Source organism: Pipistrellus hanaki (assembly GCF_964339955.1).
Source record: "Pipistrellus hanaki genome assembly, chromosome: 6".
NCBI lineage: Eukaryota > Metazoa > Chordata > Mammalia > Chiroptera > Vespertilionidae > Pipistrellus > Pipistrellus hanaki.
The window spans coordinates 71,710,089-71,728,680 of NC_140508.1; the positions used below are offsets into that span (position 1 = coordinate 71,710,089).

General features: G+C 39.2%; 2 protein-coding genes across 3 annotated transcripts in view; both read right to left on the bottom strand.

The window, feature by feature from the left end:
• ELAC1 (elaC ribonuclease Z 1) overlaps positions 1 to 18,592 on the bottom strand; it is a 95,526-nt gene that overhangs the window by 8,780 nt on the left and 68,154 nt on the right. The gene's annotated exons all lie outside the window — the stretch shown is intronic.
• Positions 6,338 to 18,592, bottom strand: part of SMAD4 (SMAD family member 4) — a 42,817-nt gene continuing 30,562 nt past the window's right edge. The window contains exons 9-13 of one of the 2 annotated variants that reach the window (XR_014795423.1): positions 16,876 to 17,059; positions 13,806 to 13,974; positions 9,358 to 9,496; positions 8,710 to 8,822; positions 6,338 to 7,869 (exon numbers count right to left, since the gene is read on the bottom strand). Coding sequence is in view for 1 of the 2 variants with exons in the window: in XM_084888936.1 (XP_084745062.1) it covers positions 7,658 to 7,869; positions 9,358 to 9,496; positions 13,806 to 13,974; positions 16,876 to 17,059 (704 nt within the window). In the remaining variant the exon portion in view is untranslated. The remainder of the gene's footprint in view (positions 7,870 to 8,709; positions 8,823 to 9,357; positions 9,497 to 13,805; positions 13,975 to 16,875; positions 17,060 to 18,592) is intronic. The other variant, XM_084888936.1, reaches the window with a different exon arrangement.

Consider the following 18,592-nt stretch of genomic DNA (forward strand, 5'->3'; position numbering starts at 1 on the left):
GGCGGCTGGGAGAGGCGTGTTCAAATCCCCTCTGTTCCATCTGCGGTGTTTCTCTCTGAGGCATGCCTTTGCCTGGCTCACTTCTCCAAGTTGTTACTGGCAACTCACTAAGGTGTCCTATCCCTCTGCACCCCTTCACCTTCTGGTCCCATGAGTCCTGTCCTTCCCGGGGAAGAGATGTCTGTGGGGGGACAACTCTGAGCTGAGCCTGGTCCACAGGAGCTGCACCGCCGAGGCCACCTCAGGAGAGTCATGAAATAGCGGGGCAGAAAGGCTGGCTGATGTGCCTGACCACGATGACAGGAAATTCAGCGTTCTGTGGCAAAGCTGGGGCTAACACAAGAGCTACATAGAAAAGCAAATTAGCCCTAGCCAGTTTGGCTCAGTGGATAGAGCGTTGGCCTGTGGACTGAAGGGTCTCAGGTTCGATTCTAGTCAAGGGCACATGCCTGGGTTGCAGCTCGGTCCCCAGTGCAGGAGGCAACCAATAAATGATTCTCTCTGATCATTGATGTTTTTATCTCACGCTCTCTTGCTCACCCTTCTTTGAAATCAATAATAATATATTTTTAAATTTTTTAAAGAAAAATGAGCAAATTAAAATATTAAGTCAATGAATTTCAGGAGAAAAGCAAAAAACATGAAAGAAGTTAAACAAAAAAAGTACACCAAGTGGCTCAGCTGTGAATAGTGAATTAATCAAAAGTTATGATCTCATCCTAATGGTGAATAAGAATTGGTGGGGTAGTGATGGTGTGAGACAGCTAAACCCTCATTTTTTTAGAGTAGCAAATCAATGGCTCTCTACCTTTCCCCCAAAAAAAAATCAAGAAATGCCAACATGATTATGCTATTTAGAAAAATGAAGGAAAACCCAGAAAAAAGGGAGCTAAGACACAGGAATGGGACTGGGGAGGCATGAGGTAAGAAACCTGTCTTTCATTCAAGCCTCGGCACCCACGTCTCCTCCCACCACCAGCACTCCACTCTCCTTTCAGATGAGAGAAGATGTGGACTGTTCTCCACGGTCATAGATTGAAAACACCCCATTTCCCATTTCAGTGGTCACAGAGCGATGAAGGAAATCATGCCCTCAAATTTGAGAATTCTCGAAGTGATGAGGCACTCTTTCCAGATCCAAGACATCCACAAACTTAAGAAAAAGAATGAGCACATATGGTTTAATTGGCTTTCTCTTTTAATCAAAAACATACTTTGTTACAGAGTTCTCAGGAAAGGTTCAACTATTCGTTAGCCACAGACGTCACCCAGGGAAAAGGTATACAGAGAGCGCCTGGCACTGCAGCTGGCCAGCTGTCCCCACGCAGCTCAGGTCCTCTGAGCGTCAGTGTCGCCGCACTCCTCTGAGTTCAGGGGAGGAGGCAGAGCTGGGAAAGCCACCACCAGATCTGTTCCAAACCCCAGCTGCTTCCTCCCAATGGTTCTGCAGCCCACCACCTTCTCATCAGCAAGCAGTCCATGTTTCCCCTAAATCACATGTCTGAGGCACTGGCCAGAACCAACACCTGGAGGAAGTTTGCCGACCCACGTTTAGCCTTTCAACCAATGCAAACCCATGAGTCCTTCCATCAGTGACAAGCAGCCATAGCAACAGCAGCTGGTTATACCCCTTCCTGACCAGCTACCTCCGAGCTGGCCTCTACCAGGACTCCCCAAGCCCCAGCTCTGACCCAGCCCTAATGAAGGGTCTTGTAAAAGCCCAGTTCATTCAGTACACCATCCATGATGGGCTGGAAGAGAACTCTGAAAGAAATGCTCCAACCAAAAGTCTTCTCATCAAAATGGACTAAAAAGAGCCAAGAATAAAGTGAATAATTATCCACTATACGTTTCATTGAGTTGTACAAACCATTTTAATTGATGCAGTTCAAAGGAATGTCCCTGTTCTAAGCATAGGAGAGTTAAAAAAACCAAAGACCCCAAGTAATGACCTCTACAGTTATTAGGCATTTACAGTAAGTTTTCAATCCATTTTAGTTAAATAAAAAAATTACCAGCACACAGCCCTTAAGGGGATGGTGTCACACACATACCAACCCAGAAGTTAGAATGTCATGACAAAAAAAGCCTTACTAAGCCTTCAATAGAGAGGATGGGAAAATAAAATGAAGCCCCCCCCCCCCTTTTTTTAAAGTACTTATTGCAGCCCCCAAGGTAGTGCTAGGCCTTTGGTTGAATTTAAGTCTCAGGGACATATTATGTAACTTGGTGTCCATAGGAGAATAGTAATAAAATCTCAAGCCTAGTCTCATTCAAATAATGTAGAAACAAGTAAAAAAAGCCCCCTCGAACAGCAGAGCAAAGGTGAGGAAGAAATCAAAAACTGCTGCAAGGCAGGCAAGGCCACTGACACTTCAGAGCTGGAAGAACGCATCCAGTCCAACTCCCTCATTTTACAGATGAGGCAACTGAGGCCCAAAGAAGGTAAATGACTTGCCCAAGGTCATACAGCAAATTAGTGGCAGAGCACAACTAGAGAGGACAACTGTCTGGTCCAGCCAGGGGTCATTCGTTTCAGGCTGAACAAGAGACCTACCGAGAAAGCATCTTAAACTGAACACTATGCCCATCCATAAGAGAAATGATTGTCTTCACCAGAGTGATCTCAAGGCCTTCCTAGTTTAAAAAAAAAAAAAAAGAAGAAGAAGTTCATTCACTCACTAAGTCTGATGGTAAAATCCCTGACAACATCAGCAATTACTTCAGCTACTCCTTGGGGCAGGACATCAAACCCTCAAACCTCATGAAGGCACCCATAGACCAAAACTACCTGTGGAGGAGGCAGGCCAGAACACAGGGCTCAAAAGGAGACACCAGAACAACACAAAAATTATCCTCCCATTTTCCAAGCTTTGTTTTTGTTTTGCTTTGTTGAGGTCCTCTAGGCAAGGGCATGGCCTCTGGCTATCGATAACCTAATTTCGTAATCCTTGTATCCCCAATTGTTATGTGAGCAGCATTCAAGTGGAAGCAATGAAACCTTTAAAAAATCTTGTAAGGGGGAAAACAGGAATATGACTCACTTCTCTCTGCCTCAACTACTGAAACTGAGCAAGAATCAAGAAGCACTCTAAGCAGCCAAATGCCAAAGCACTGAGGCCTTTCAATGGCATACAGGAAGTTTCTTGGGTCCTGTCCCAGTTTGCCCTTGTACTCAAAGAAAGTGCTAGTAAGTTTGGTTTTCTGGCTTCCTTGCCCAAGCAGCTGGGGAAAAAATGAATCAGAAAGGGAAGAAGAGATACTAAGGGGAGGTACACTAACAACGCACAGAAAGTGTCGCTGTCAGAAAGGGAGAAGATGGGGGTGGGAGGGGGGAGGGGTAAAAACTAAACATTCAAACCCACAGCAAGTCTGCAACCATTTAGTAAAGGCCAACAACGCTTTTAAGCGCCCGTGAAGTTGAGGAAGAGAGCGAGGCACAAAAAGAAACATATCCAGTATGTTCTGACATACATATTAAATAACCCCATTAAAAAATGGCTGAAATAGCCCTCGCTGGTTTGGCTCAGTGGATAGAGCGTCAGCCTGAAGACTGAAGAGTCCCAGGTTCGATTCCAGCCAAGGGTACATGCCCGGGTTGTGGGCTTTATCCCCAGTGGGGGATGTGCAGAAGGCAGCTGATCAATGATTCTCATCATTGATGTTTCTATCTCTCTTTCCCTCTCCTGTCCTCTCTGAAACCAATAAAGATATATTTTTTTAAATGGATAAAAACATTTTACTGCTTAAATAAGGCAAGTCTGGATTATGCAAAAAATTCCATTTCACAACCATTCAAGATAAACCACCTAGTGACGCTGGCACAAGTGCTAGAGACAAGGTTGGGCCTGAGGATACTACTCTGAATAAGGCCACTAACATTTTACATCCTTCCTGACATATCTGAAGAGAAATTACCTAGCTGTCAGAAGAGAGAGAGAGAGAGAGAAAGAGAGAGAGAGACAGAGAGAGAGAGAGAGAGAGAGAGAGAGAGAGAGAGAGAGAGAGAGAGAGGGAGGGAGGGAGAGAGGGAGAGAGGGAGAGAGGGAGAGAGGGAGAGAGAGGCTTGCACTGAAGATTCTCAGAGCCTATTTCTATAATCTTGCAAAGGAGGATTTAGGCGATCCTTTCAGAGAGCCATCTGCAAGAAGATGTGTTCCGACTCTAGAAGGAAAAAGAATGCATTTCTTCATTCGATTATCTGCTGGTCTTTGTCAAGCCCCATCTACAAAAGAGTTGTTAACTGACTTTACAGGCAATGGCTTTCATATACTCATTCACCTCCGTGACCTAAATTTACCATTTCCCCAACTTGCTGTCCTTAAATAAAATGCCAGTAAATGACTCAATGATAAAGGGAACAAACTATAAAAACTAGGAACAAGAAAGATTCTGCCTCTACTCAAAATAAAATTGCTTCTTCCAAAAGACTCTTAAAAAAAGGATGTGAACTAATCTGATTTTTCATAATAGCTAATGAGTAACGACTATTAGCCAGTCACCACCAAACCAGGAACAGAAATACTTCACCTTCCATTCTTTAACTTTCACAGATAGTGAAGGAGCAGCTTGGGGAAATGGACCACTTCCCTTCTCCAGATGGGCACAATAGAAAAGGTAACTGCAATACACTTTTACAATACTTATCATCTGGAAGACAGGACATTATATTTTGTCTTCAAAATTTCTATTACAAATACCTCCCTTTACACCACACCCTTCCCCACAAAAACGGATTTTAAAAGCTACTATGTATTCAGTTTACTCGGATGTTTCAAGTATGGTTGTCCTTAAATGAGACCATCCAACCTGTAAACCTACAATGTTCCAGGAGGAATGGGATGGGTGATCTATTTAGTGGTTAGGTCAATAAAAAGGAGCCATGCTTCTGGAAAAACAAGGTGATATGGCAGTGATTTCTTGTCATTATCTTTGTATACCAGGTGCAGCATACTTTTACAGAGGAGATAGACCGTACCTCACCAAAGAATGTACTCCCTGGAAAATAAAGGCAACACCATACAGGATTCCCTTTGAGTATGAAAGGCACTGACAAATGTGGAACGGGCCTCACACTGGATGATAAAGGTATGCACTTAGTTCACCTCTCATTCAGCTTCCACTGAAATTCAACATTTTGAAAGTCTTTGACATAGGAACCAGCGTAAAACACTCATTCAGAACCATATCCTTATAACAGATTCTTACAACTGCAGAAACTTTTGTACTCCTAAATTTTAAACCTAGTGATTCCTTTATCTTACTCATTAAAGATGACTACATTTAAGAAATGGAAATATCATTTAACAACTAAGCTCTCAGGAATAACTGATCATAACATACTAGATGTTTTCTCAAAAGCATGTGATTGCACCTGGCTACAACTATAAAGCAATTAATAACTACAAATACTTTTATGTACTTGTACTTGCTTAGCAGAAAGCAACCAAGACAGGTGGCTAGGCCTTGAAGACAGACTTCTTTGCAAACATTTCCACAAATGATTACTCAGATTTCATGCTTCATTAAGCATGAAAACCTTTCTTAAAATAGAAAAGGAGGCAATAGATTATATCATAGCATGCTTACGGCTCTAGCCAAATAACCTGGATTATTTTACATATGTCATTCTAAAACTCCTCTCACTCCTACTCATTCACAGTAAAATGGGCCTAAAGTCAATAATTTCTATAAAATATCTTTTTTAAAATCTGCCAATACTACTCAAATCACCAAAAGTTTACAAGTTGTAATGAGGTCTGTAACAAAAGTAGTTGTTAGTACTCAAGAGTACAAATATGTTCGTAGAGAAACACTTTGAAAACAAAAGCCATGTAGCTTGGATCTAAATCTATGTTTAAAAAGGCTAACCATTGGTTTCTAGAGTGGTCTTAAGAATACCTTCTGAGCAAGGAAGCTGAAGACTAGTTCTTCTAAACCAATAAGGATAACTGGCATGCATAATAAGTGTTCCTCAAACCTGGAACACACCTACCTTAGAATCTTATTATGTTTAGAAAGATCTTCCAAGCAAGCAGTAAGGGCATCAGAAAGATAATCCGAATTTTATGCCACACTATTTATTTATTCTGTAGACAACCTATGTATCTTGTAGACAACCAGGCCTATTTTTGCTACAGTAAAATAAAACTTCAAAATACAACCAGCTCTACGCTTGATACATCATGTCCCCGGGAAGTCCCGGTAGAGGGAGGGGAAAACCAAAGCTGCAGTACCGGCTGCTGCCTGCCATTTCCTAGAAGGTGTCTCGCCTCTGAGGTTGGACTCAAAAGTGCAAAAGGAAAAACTTAAAAATCAAACCTAGAATTCAACTGTGTATGTTGAGATTTGGTTTTATTTATGCTACTAGCTAAGTAAAAAGCATACATGTTGTGTCTGTGGTACAGTCAATACATTTGCGACTTTTCTACTTAACTTCTCTATACAAAGTCACTGCCAATTGATATGATCACTGATGGCACAGGGCTTAGAAAAACCAAAAGGTATAAAAAGTTTGCAGTCTTGCCCCAAGATACAAAAACTGAATTTCAAACAATGTCATAACATACATGATTTAAAGAGTATATGAAAAAGAAGTCACATCAAATCAAGTATAAAAATAGCCAAACTGCCTATTATGAGCTGTAATGTTCCCATTAGTCCACACAGGATCTGACATAGAACTTAGCAGTTTCCAAATACGCATCCTTTACTTTAAGCACTGCCACCTCTGCAGAATGGGGAGCTGGAGGAGTGACACTGCTGTTAGTGTTTTTAAAAATACAAAACCTTTCCCCATGAATTAATGAAGGAAAGAAATGGCTCTTCTAGGCTTCTTGGTAGCCAACCCTGTGCCTGGAATTATAGACTACATCTACTGTTTAACAGGGGAAAGTTATACTACTCGAGAAATCGTTATCCAACTGGGATAACTATTGAACTTGTCAATGGTGTTTCTTTGATAATTTGAAGGAATTCTCAGTATTCACAGAGATTACTGTTTTGCCTTGGTGAAAATAAAATAGAAGTCGCAAGACAATCTGAATTGAAATCATCTTCACTAGTATAACTTGCAGAAAATATATTTTGGATAAAAGATTATAATACATTACTGTCTTATTTTTTAAACACAGAGTGAAGTTGCTCTTGGTAACATTAACTCACCCACGTGGCACAATATTTTGAAGTAAAATCTGCTCAACAATAACAACGTGCACACAAACTAACGTAGGTGAATTAACTTTGAGAATGTCTCTGCCTTTAAAATTAGCAATATTGAGTTTACTCCTTAGAATAACACATATACCAATGTTCTGCATAGAAAAAGGTGAAAGACATTTTAAAGGGCTAAATTTTCCAGGATTGCAATGATTCCTTCATACATAACTGGTGAAGTAAATTTAATAAGAATGTGTTTTTCCTGACCTTCAAGTTCTGAGCTATGCCTGAAAAGTTCTAAATAGGAAAAAAAAAATTGTTTTTAAAAGTCTTAATCCAGTTTCTGTCTGCTAGGAGCAAGGCAGCAAATACGTTTTCAACCCTTTATGAAAAGATAAAGCAGAACAAAAGTGATATATATCTTCAGATTATAAACAGGATTGTATGTTCTAGTCCACCATCCTGACAATGAATGTTAAGGGCTCCAACAGTAAGGATTTCAGTCTAAAGGTTGTGGGTCGGCAATAGGCATGGTGTGAAGTACTTCATCTAGGAGCTGGAGGGCCCGGTGTAAGTGAATCTCAATCCAGCAGGGCGTTTCTTTGATGCTCTGTCTTGGGTAATCCGGTCCCCAGCCTTTCACAAAGCTCATCCTGAGGATGCATAAGCGACGCAGGTCATCCACCCCGATTCCAGCAGCAGCTGACAAACCTGACAGGAAAGATTGGAAAGACATCAGGGGACAGGCTGACCTCTTCCCATTCTCCCCCATCTTACATTAATAAAGTGACAGATCTCTGTAATTCACTCTCCCCAGCATATAATTCTCTGTCCAAGTGCCAAGAAATACAAATCTAAACTTTATCAACAGGGGCCGAAAACTTTTGGTTCAGACAATTTGCATCCCACCTGAGTCATCTGCCTAACCAGCAATTAGAAAGTAAATTACTGCAATCTACCCACACCCCACCAATCTTTCTCTTTAGAAATGGAGGTGAATAGAGGAGATAAGAAGCAACTTGACTTTAAGGGTAGTGCATGTCCACAGAATGGGTCATGCAAACCTCCTGTCTATCTAAACAGCCTGGTTCAGAGTAAGACATGACTAATAATGAAACAGTTAAGAGTCCTGGTTCCATTAAAGCTTCTTGGAAGACCCCGACGATGTCTCTCCATTTCACAATGTAACAGAGAATATGCAGCTACTCAAATAGGGCATTAGATGAGAATGAGAACTTTAATATTTCTGGATTCTTCACTAAAAGAATGTTTATAGCATCAGAACTAGCAAATGAATGGTTTAGATGCCTGAATTTTTAAAAAAAAAAATCAAATTCTGAAAATGAATATGCCTTATCTATCTCTAAATTGTAAACTCCTGAATATCAGTCATAATAGAGACTCTGCATCTAATTTTCCAGTCAGAACATACAGTCATATAGTCAGTCTGCATTCATCAATATTACATGAAACTAGTGGGAGAAATCTGCATGTACTGTAGAGAAACCTGCAGGGACACTGCAGCTTTCTTGGCCAGTGTGATTTGCTTACCACACTGAAGAGGTTAAGAACAGGGGTTGAATGAATCACTAGTTATGCCTTCAGACGTGGAAGATGGGTGCCACGTGTTTCCATCATAAAAGTCTATAGTCAGGAGTTTAACTCTGCAGTAAAAAATTCCCCATCAGTGTGAAACCTGGCACACAGTTCAATTTTACCCTAAAATTAAAAAAAAGTCTACAAGTTATCAAAATACCACCCTCACTTAGTTTTCTCTCCATGCTTAGCATAGTTAAAAAAATAACACACATACAAAAACAGGAGGTGCCTAATTCTGAAATGGAAAATGCTTTCCTTCTAGAATGAAGCCAAGCATGTCAGTGATAGCAACCCACCCTGGCTGGTGAGGCAGGAATTAAAAGCATCAACAGAAAAGGGGGAGGTGACCAATAATATAATAAGAAACTCTTTTCTTCTTTATCCCATGCTCCCTTTTGACACAAAAAGGATAAAAATGGGTTCCTAGACAAAGGACAAACATTACAAGAACAGCTTTCTATAAATTCAAAATTGTTATTATCCCAGTAATAAAAACTTTCATTTCTATTATTGTTTAAAGTAACTAATCAAATAAGCGAATCAATATAAAAAGCCAGATACTACACGTGAAAAAACAACACAAACCAAAAGCATACTTACTGATAGCTGGAGCTATTCCACCTACTGACCCAGGGCCAGGGATGTTTCCTGCCACCGCTGCCGCCTGGGCAGCTGCTGCAGCTTGTGCAGTGGCCGCCTGCTGCTGCATCTGACGATGACACTGCCGCAAGTCAAAGACCTTTAAAAAAGGACAGGTTTAATGTTATGAGTCCACCAGAAAAGATTCTGTACATCAAAAATCCATGCACAACTAATTTAAAACGTACAGCTTTATTTAGCTCTCTTAAACTGAAAAAACTAAATTTTTATGTGTACTGTAATATATAGGAAAGCTGGCCAAGTGACACATTTCACCATCAGGACAGTGGTGGTTGCTACATGTTTCTGAATCTTTGATCTAATTCAGTATGGGTCAGCGTTATTGTCCCTGTGAAAAACAACCCCTTTGTGTAAAATAAAGTTAAGAAATCACCCCCTCCCTTTCACAGCAAATTGCTAAAAGTTTTCTTTCGAATGAATTGATGACCTTGGTGAGTAATATAGCCAACTTCTTTTCTTTACCATTCCAGCTATTTGGAGTGATAGACAGCATTGTCACCTTATTTCTTTAAATCTGCATTTTTAAGAAATGCATACTTTATTACATAAGAGCAAAATAACTTCTGTCTGGTACATAGTATATATTCAATACTGTCCTGTTCTGTATTCATTCACTTAAAAGGACAAATAACCCAAGGACTTCCTGTCAGGATGGTGGAGTAAGGTATGCATAACCACCTTCTCTCTCTGCTCCATTTACATGCAAAAGACAGAAAAACTATTAAAAATTGAAAAGCTCGCCTGGCTGGTTTAGCCAGTGGTTGTTGACTATGAACCTGGAGGTCACGATTTGACATGCCCGGGTTCTGGGTGGGGCGGAGGGGAGTGAAAGAGGCAGCTAATCAATGAATGACACTCTCTCATCATGGATATTTCTCTCTCTCCCTCTCTGAAACAAATAATATATTTTTAAAAATTGATATCCTCGAAGCCAGTCATATAATTCCTGTGGATATATCAACGGGTGGCAATAGCCAAAATAATCCTGAAAAAGAACAAATCCAGAGAATTCACACTTCCCAATTTCAAATCTTGCTGCAAAGCTACAGTAATTGAAGCAGAGAAGTGCTCTCATAAGAATAGACACACAGATCAATGAAATACAACTGATAGCATAGGAATAAGCCTTTATATTTAAGGGGTATCAACATAATTTGATAAGGGAAACGGTCTTTTTGACAAATGGTTGCTGGAACAACTGAATAGTCTCATGCAGAAGAACGAAGCTGGATTAACCTCCTTAAACTATGCACAGAAATTCACTAAAAATGTCTAACAGGCCTAAGTTTACAGCCAGAACTATAAAACCCTTAGGACAAAACACAGGAGTAATATATTTTCAGGACCTTGGAGTAGGCAATGGTTTCTTAGATATGACACCAAAAACACACCCATTCAAAGAACAGATAAACTCAAAGATACCAAATTGAACAACTTTTGTGTGGGTTGCAAATCATATCAAGAAAATGAAAGACAAGCCAAACAAAAGAAGAAAAGATTTTCAGATTATATATCAGACAAGGGATACCAGAATATATAAAGAACTCTTACAACTCAATAATAAAAAGAAAATCCAATTTTTAAAAAATGGACAAAAGATCTAAACAGACATTTCTCCAAAGAAGATATACGAATGAGCAATAAGCACCTGAAGAGATATTCAACATTATTAGCTATTAGGGAAATGCAAATCAAAATCACCATGAGATACCACTTCACATCCACTAGGAAGGCTAAATAAGAAGGATAACCAGTGTCAATGAGCATATAGAGAACTGAAACCTTCATATATATTAGTTGTACCGGTTAATAATGCGGATTTTTTTCAATAGATGGAGTTACACATATGTTGATACATATGCGATTTGATATGTATGCCATTTTGTTGCATTGACAGCAAGTTTCATACTTCTTGTGTCAAATTTGCTGAAGGTGTTAACATAATAGATATTTTTACACTTAAAAATGTCGAATCTCGTGCCCCCAAAAAAGGATTTGTGGGAAGTTTTAATTCATTATTTTGAAGAAAAAAGTTATCGTATACTTCGGGAAGCTTATGGTGAACATGCTCCATCTCAAGATACTTGTGAATGCTGGTTCTAATGCTTTAAAAGTGATGATTTCGATGTGAAAGACAAAGGACATCCAGGTCAACCAGAAGAAAAAAAATTACAAGCATTATTGGATGAAGATGCGTGTCAAACTCAAAAACAACTTGAGAAAGTTAAATGTTGCTCAGCAAACAATTTGATTGTTTACAAGCAATGGGAAAGATTTTGAAGGAAGGAAAATGGGTGCCACATCAATTGAACAAAAGACAAATGGAAAACCGAAAAGTCATCAGTAAAATGTTGCTTCAACAGCACAAAAGTCTTTTTTGCATCAAATTATGACTGGCAATGAAAAGTGGATTTAGTTTGAGAATTCCAAATGCACAAAATCATGGGTTGATCCAGGTCAAACATCAACATTGACTGCAAGGTCAAATCGCTTCAGAAAGAAGGCAATGCTCTGCGTTTGGTGGGATGTATGGTGAGCTTCTAAAACCAGGTGAAACCATTAACACTGATTGCTACCAAAAACAAATAATCAATTTGAACCATGCTTTGAAACGACCAGGATGTGACACGGCAAAATAATTTTGCTTCATGATGATGCACCATCACACACTTCAAAACCAGTTAAAGACACATTAAAAGATCTTGCCTGGGAAGTATTAACCCACCCGCTGTATTCACCAGACCTTGCTCCTTCAGATTACCACTTGTTCCAATCGATGGCACACGCACTTTCTGAGCAGCACTTCAAAACATACGAAGAAGTGGAAAATTGGGTCTCTGAATGGTTTGTCTCAAAACAAGAAAAGTTCTATTGGGACGGTATCCACAAATTACCTGAAAGATGGGGAAATGTGTAGCTAGCGATGGACATTACTTTGAATAAAGCACTTTTGATGTTTTTCTTGAAATTATCGTGTTTTCTTTGATTATAAAATTTGCCATTATTAACCGGTACACCTAGTACATCACTGGTGGAAATGTAAAAGGGCATGGCCACTTTTGAAAACAGTCTGTCGTCCCTCAAAAAGTTAAGCATAGAGTTGCCTATGATCCTGCAATTCCACTCCTACTTATATATCCAACAAAATGAAAACACACATCTGCCTAAAAAACTCCAATATGAATGCTCTTAGCAGCATTATTCCTAGTAGCCAACAAGTGGAAACAACCCATAGTCCATCCAATGATGATGGACAAATCCACAGTGGACAGCAGGGCTAAAGACCTTGGGGTCCCAGGACCACAAACGGTAGGTGCAGAGGACAGAAGTCTGCTTCTTAGAATAAAATGGAAAGAGACAATAGCCAGGCTCTCTGGGGTCTATCATGAGTCAAAGGCTGGTGAAATGCCTTTACAGCTAACCCAGAAAGGCACCCAGGCAGATTCTCGCCCAGGGCAGAGGTGAGCATCAGAAGAACCTCTGCCACAGGACTCAGGCCCTGAGGATTGGACCCAGGGGATTGGAACTCAGCTTCCTCAAAGGATGCAACTCCTCTACCTTCTAAATGGAAAAGCTGGCTCTGAGATGTGGATCCCTGGGTGCCAACCTCAGGCAGAATGGCTTCAAAGGGAGAAACCATGACAGGGAGTAAAAACAAAAACTAAGCCCTGGCCAGCGTGGCTCAGCTGGATGAGTATCATCCTGTGTCCTGGAGGGGCATGGGTTCAATTCCTGGGTAGGACACCTGCGGAAGGCAGCCATCTGTTTCTCTCTCACATCAATGCTTCTTTTTCTCTCCCTTCCTCTCTAACATTAAAATATTTAAAATATATATATGCATATATATTTAGGCTATCTCATTATAATAATATTTCTCTTTCAAGCAGTGGCTGTTATCAAAGTAAAATGAGTTGAATATGTAATAATTAATAAAAAATACCTTAGGCTAATTTGAAAAATGACAAAGTAAATAACTGGTTTAATTCCAAAATAACTAACTTTAAGAAACCTACTACTGAATTTTTCATTTCTCAGGTTTTTAATTCAAAAAACAATTAACATTAGAATTTCCTGTCATAAAATCCTAAAGATTGGCTAAGATGGAACTCCAAAATCTTACAAGTTTTCAACTAAAGAATATGGTTGTTGGTTTTCACTCAAATGTTTTTAGAGTCTGTGTATTACTCTAAAATGTTTAACAAATTTGCTATTAAAATAATAGGGCATAAGTGTAATCACAAAACAAGATAACCAGCTATGTCAATAAATGCCCCCCAAAAATGTGTTTTAAAACAACATAATTTCTGAGACTTAATACATAAAAAGACATTTTTTTCCTCTTCCCTCCTCCAACCCAATTCTTATATCTAAGGAGAACTTCCACTCACCTTTATATACGCACTTGGGTAGATTTTATGAACAGCATCTCCAGGTGCACGCCCAGCTTCTCTGTCTAAGTAGTAACTCTGTACAAAGACTGCATGGTCACTGAGGCACCTGACCCAAACGTCACCTTCACCTTTACATTCCAATTGTACACCTTTGCCTATGTGCAACCTTTGGGAGAAAAAAGAAATTATATTTTACTTTGATAAGTATTAAAAAATACATATTAGAATACCCAATACTGAAAAATTAAAAAAAACTTTAAAAGGACTTTATGTAACACCACACCAAAAGGTCGCCATTGTTAATTTTTTGTATATTTCCTTCCTTTTTAAACGTCTTATTCATATATAAAAATGATGTGTATATAAATATATATATATATATATATATATATATATATATATATGAAATGCTTAGAAATATTTAACATAAATTCTCACTGAACTCTCACAATTCCATGACCTAAATATTAGTATTTTATAAATGACTAAATTAAGGCTTATAGCTACTGTCCAAACTGATAGCCACTAGCTACTATAAGTGGCTATTTAATTTAATTAAAATTAATTTAGCCCTAACTAGTTTGGCTCAGTGGATAGCCTGCGGACTGAAGGGTCCCAGGTTCAATTCTGGTCAAGGGCATGTACTTGGTTGCAGGTACATCTCCACTAGGGAGTGTGCAGGAGGCAACTGATTGATGTTTCTCTCTCATCGATGTTTCTAACTCTCTCTCCCTCTCCCTTCCTCTCTGTTAAAATCAATAAAATATATATTTTTAAAATAATTTAAAAATTCAGTTAATCACATGACTATATCTTAAGTGCTCAACGGTTACACATGGCTAGTGGTGCAGTGCTGGACAACACAGATACAAACCATTCCCTTCATCACAGACATTTCTTAGACTGCACTGGCTTAGAGACCAGGTGATTTGCCAAAGACACACAGTTAGCAATAGAGCCAAGATTCTGTATTTACACACATACACATTTTCTTAGAGTTGAGATTACAAAGTACCTAACACTGTGTATGTTTTCCTATAATATTTCATCTTAAGCATTTACATTTGATTATACAATATAAACACTAGGGGCCTGGTGCACGAAATTCGTGTACTTGGAGTGGGGGGGTCCCTCAGCCCGACCTGCCCCTCTCATATACTGGGAGCCCTCAGGGGATGCCCTACTGATGGCTTAGGCCCCCGCCCCACAGGGAGCAGGCCTAAGCTGTAGTCTGGCCTCCCTTTGTGGGAGGCAACCTGCTGATCAGGGGAGGCACCAGCCCCATCACCCTGCTGCTGCAGCCACTGCCAGTCACCACAGTCACCAAGGTGTTTTCATCAACACGGACTCCAGTCCCATCACCAAGAAAAAAATGACAACTTTCTTTAGGCATTTTCAAGATGTGTCTTTCATAGGATATGCATTTCTTTATTATTAGTTTTTTAATCCTCACCTGAGGATATGTTTCCATTGACTTTTAGAGAATGTGGAAGAGAAAGGGAAAGACAGAGAGAAACTTCAAAATGAGAGGAACACTTTGATTGGTTGCTTCCTGCATGAGCCCTGATCTGGGCCCTGGGCAGGAAGGAGCCTGCAACCTAGGTACATGCCCTAGATAAGAACTGAACTCAAACCCTGCTGTCTGAGCCAAACCGCCTAGGGCAGGATATGACATTTCTTAGCCCTCCAGCAGTGGACCTTTATTTTTTTCTCCAGAAGTGTGGTGGCAAAACCCTACATAACCTTTTTTGGATTCTTATTACCCAAGTTACTAAGAATATTACCAGTGGCATACAGGAAGCTTAGCCAATGAGCAGTCAGAAAAGGTGTTTCCTTGTAGTTCATGTCAATCGAGGGCTGGGCCCTGCTCAGGCATAAAGCCTCTGGCCAAAGCTTTAGGCCTGGCAGGGCCCCTCCAGCTCCCTCTGATCACCGGCTCAGCCCCTGCCCAGGTCTGCCCAGGCCGAAAGCCTCTTGGGCAGGAATGAACCCCAAGCTCACTGCGATCGATCCAAGGGGTCTGCTTCTGCACCAGGCTGAAGCGATCCCCAGCTCTCTGCGACCGATGGCAGGGGGTCCGCTCCGCCTTACCTCACAGTGACCTGGGTGCCAGGATGTTCCTGGGACACAGGCCCTGAGCTCCTCTGTATGCAAATTAACCGCTATCTTTTTGGTGTTAATTTGCATAGTCACTCTGATTGGATATAGGCGTAGTGGAAATATGGTCAATTTACATGTTTGTCTATTATTAGGTAAAATTTTATTAACATTTTAATAACTACATAAAAATAAAAGTTTATCAAAATTTACTCAACCACTTCCTTTTCATTATTTCCCAACATTATAAATAACAGATGCAGAGCCCTCATTTTATATTATTTCCTTCAAATAGATGTGTAGAATATATGGTCTTGTTACTATTCAAAATAGGAACATTACTTACAAACAGAATCTTAAAGATTCCATGTTTTGGCACAATAGAATATTATGTAGCAACAAAAAGGAATAAAACTTTGTCATTTTTGACAACATGGGTATTATGCTAAGTAAAATAAGTCAAGCAGAAAAGACAAAGATTGTTATGATTTGACTTATATGAGGAATTGAAAAATAAAATAAAAACAGATTCGTAGAAATAGAGATCAATAGGATGGTTACCAGAAAGGAAGGAAGGAATAGAAGGATGGGTGAAAAGAGGTATGGGAATTTAGTTAATATTGTGATATTTGACATAATTGATTACTAGAATTAGTGGGGTGATCACATTGTAAGGTATAAAAATGTCGGGTCACTACATTGTACACCTGAAACTGATATAACCAAGATTAGATTGTATACCAATTGTATATAAATTTAAAAAATAAGTTTTTAAAAATACCTTTTTTAATATTTTAAATAACAAATATCTACAATACAAGTGGAATGCTTACTGATTCTGAATTTTCAAAATGACCTTTACTTCTTTTTTCCTAGTGGAATGAATACACATTATCTACACTGAGAAATATAACTGACTAAAAAGACAACGTAATGTATTCAACTTGTAAAATACCTATACAATCAATACCTTGCTCTCTCAATGGCTTCTGTCCTGTGGACATTGGAGAGTTGACCCAAGCAAAAGCGATCTCCTCCAGAAGGGTCCACATATCCATCAACAGTAACAATAGGGCAGCTGGAAGGAACCTTAAATGTCTCTCCTACTTGAACATCCATTTCAAAGTAAGCGATGGAACACCAATACTCAGGAGCTACAGGAGACAAATGGGAGCAAACATCACTCCATAAGGCAAAGCTGTTCCTCAAATACAGGCTGAAGGGACAGAAGAGGAATCTGAAAGCACCCAAAAGAATTGGATAAAATGATGCTTGAAATATCTAGGCATTTTCCTGTCTTCTATTTTTCAGCTCAGGGCCTAGCATTCTTAAAACTCTAGTCATGTTTTAAATCTGGAATTTGGTTTTTACCTCAAAAGACCCAGTCAACTGAGAATTCAAAGAACAAAAGTAATCAGGACAGAAAATAAATTATTTTACTATGGCATTTCATTTCACATATTTTTTTAATTTTTAAAATTGATTTTGAGAGAGAGAGAAAAAGACTAATTTGTTGCTCCTCTTATATTTATGCATTCATTGGTTGATTCTTGCATGTGTCCTGACAGGGGACCAAACCTGTAGCCATGGTGTATCTGGACAATGATCTAACCACTAAGGCAGACTAAACTTTTCTTTTTCTAAACACACTGACTTTAAGACATAATCTGAGGAATATTATCGAAAACATCAACCCATAGCATATTTTTCTAGTTCCCTAATTGAGTGTAAGGACCCAAGCTAGTCAGCCATTCATTCAGACCAGTCAAGGTTAATTGCACTCTAACTAGATAGCTGCTGTGAGCGGCAATGCTCAATCCTCTCTTGGCTGAAAGGTCATTTGTTGTATCACTTAGTGAAGTCAAGTCATGTTTGCCACTATGATTTTAACGCTGAAGATGCATTTAGTGTGTTCATTTGAACAACAACAAATGGTTTAAAATAACTGAATGATTTGGGGGAAAGGTTGGGTTTGTCAAGTTTCTGCTGACAAACCAATTACTTATCTGCACGTCAACATGCCACTTATGAACTCTGACTGGACTAGGACGAGAAGCAACAAAACTCTTAACAATCTGAAAGAATAGAAAAATAGATCTTTTCAACCCCGTCTCAAAAAAACCTTAAAATGAAGTATAATTGATGCTTAAAATACATTTTTTAAAAACCTGTATTTTAGCCGAAACCGGTTTGGCTCAGTGGTAGAGCATCAGTCTGCAGACTGAAAGGTCCCGGGTTCGATTCCGGTCAAGGGCATGTACATTGGTTGCGGGCACATCCCCAGTAGGGGGTGTGCAAGAGGCAGCTGGTCGATGTTTCTCTCTCATCGACGTTTCTAGCTCTCTATCTCTCTCTCTTCCTTTCTGTAAAAAATCAATAAAATATATTTAAAAAAAAAAAAACCAAAAAAAAAACCCTGTATTTTATGCATTTAATTGATCTTCTAAATGTTACTAAGAAAGAAAATACTTTCTAATAAAGAATAAAATGGACCGTGAAGATACAAAAATTAAAATTCATGTTTTCTCAAACAAATCAAATCAACTAATCATGAATATAAACATTCCTTTAAATATTTTTTATTCTCATTACAACAGGAAAACTAGTGACATCAAATGCCTTACTAAAAATCCCATTCTGAAATATTTATGAAGTTATTCCTTAGAGTAAAGTTCTTCAGCCAAGAC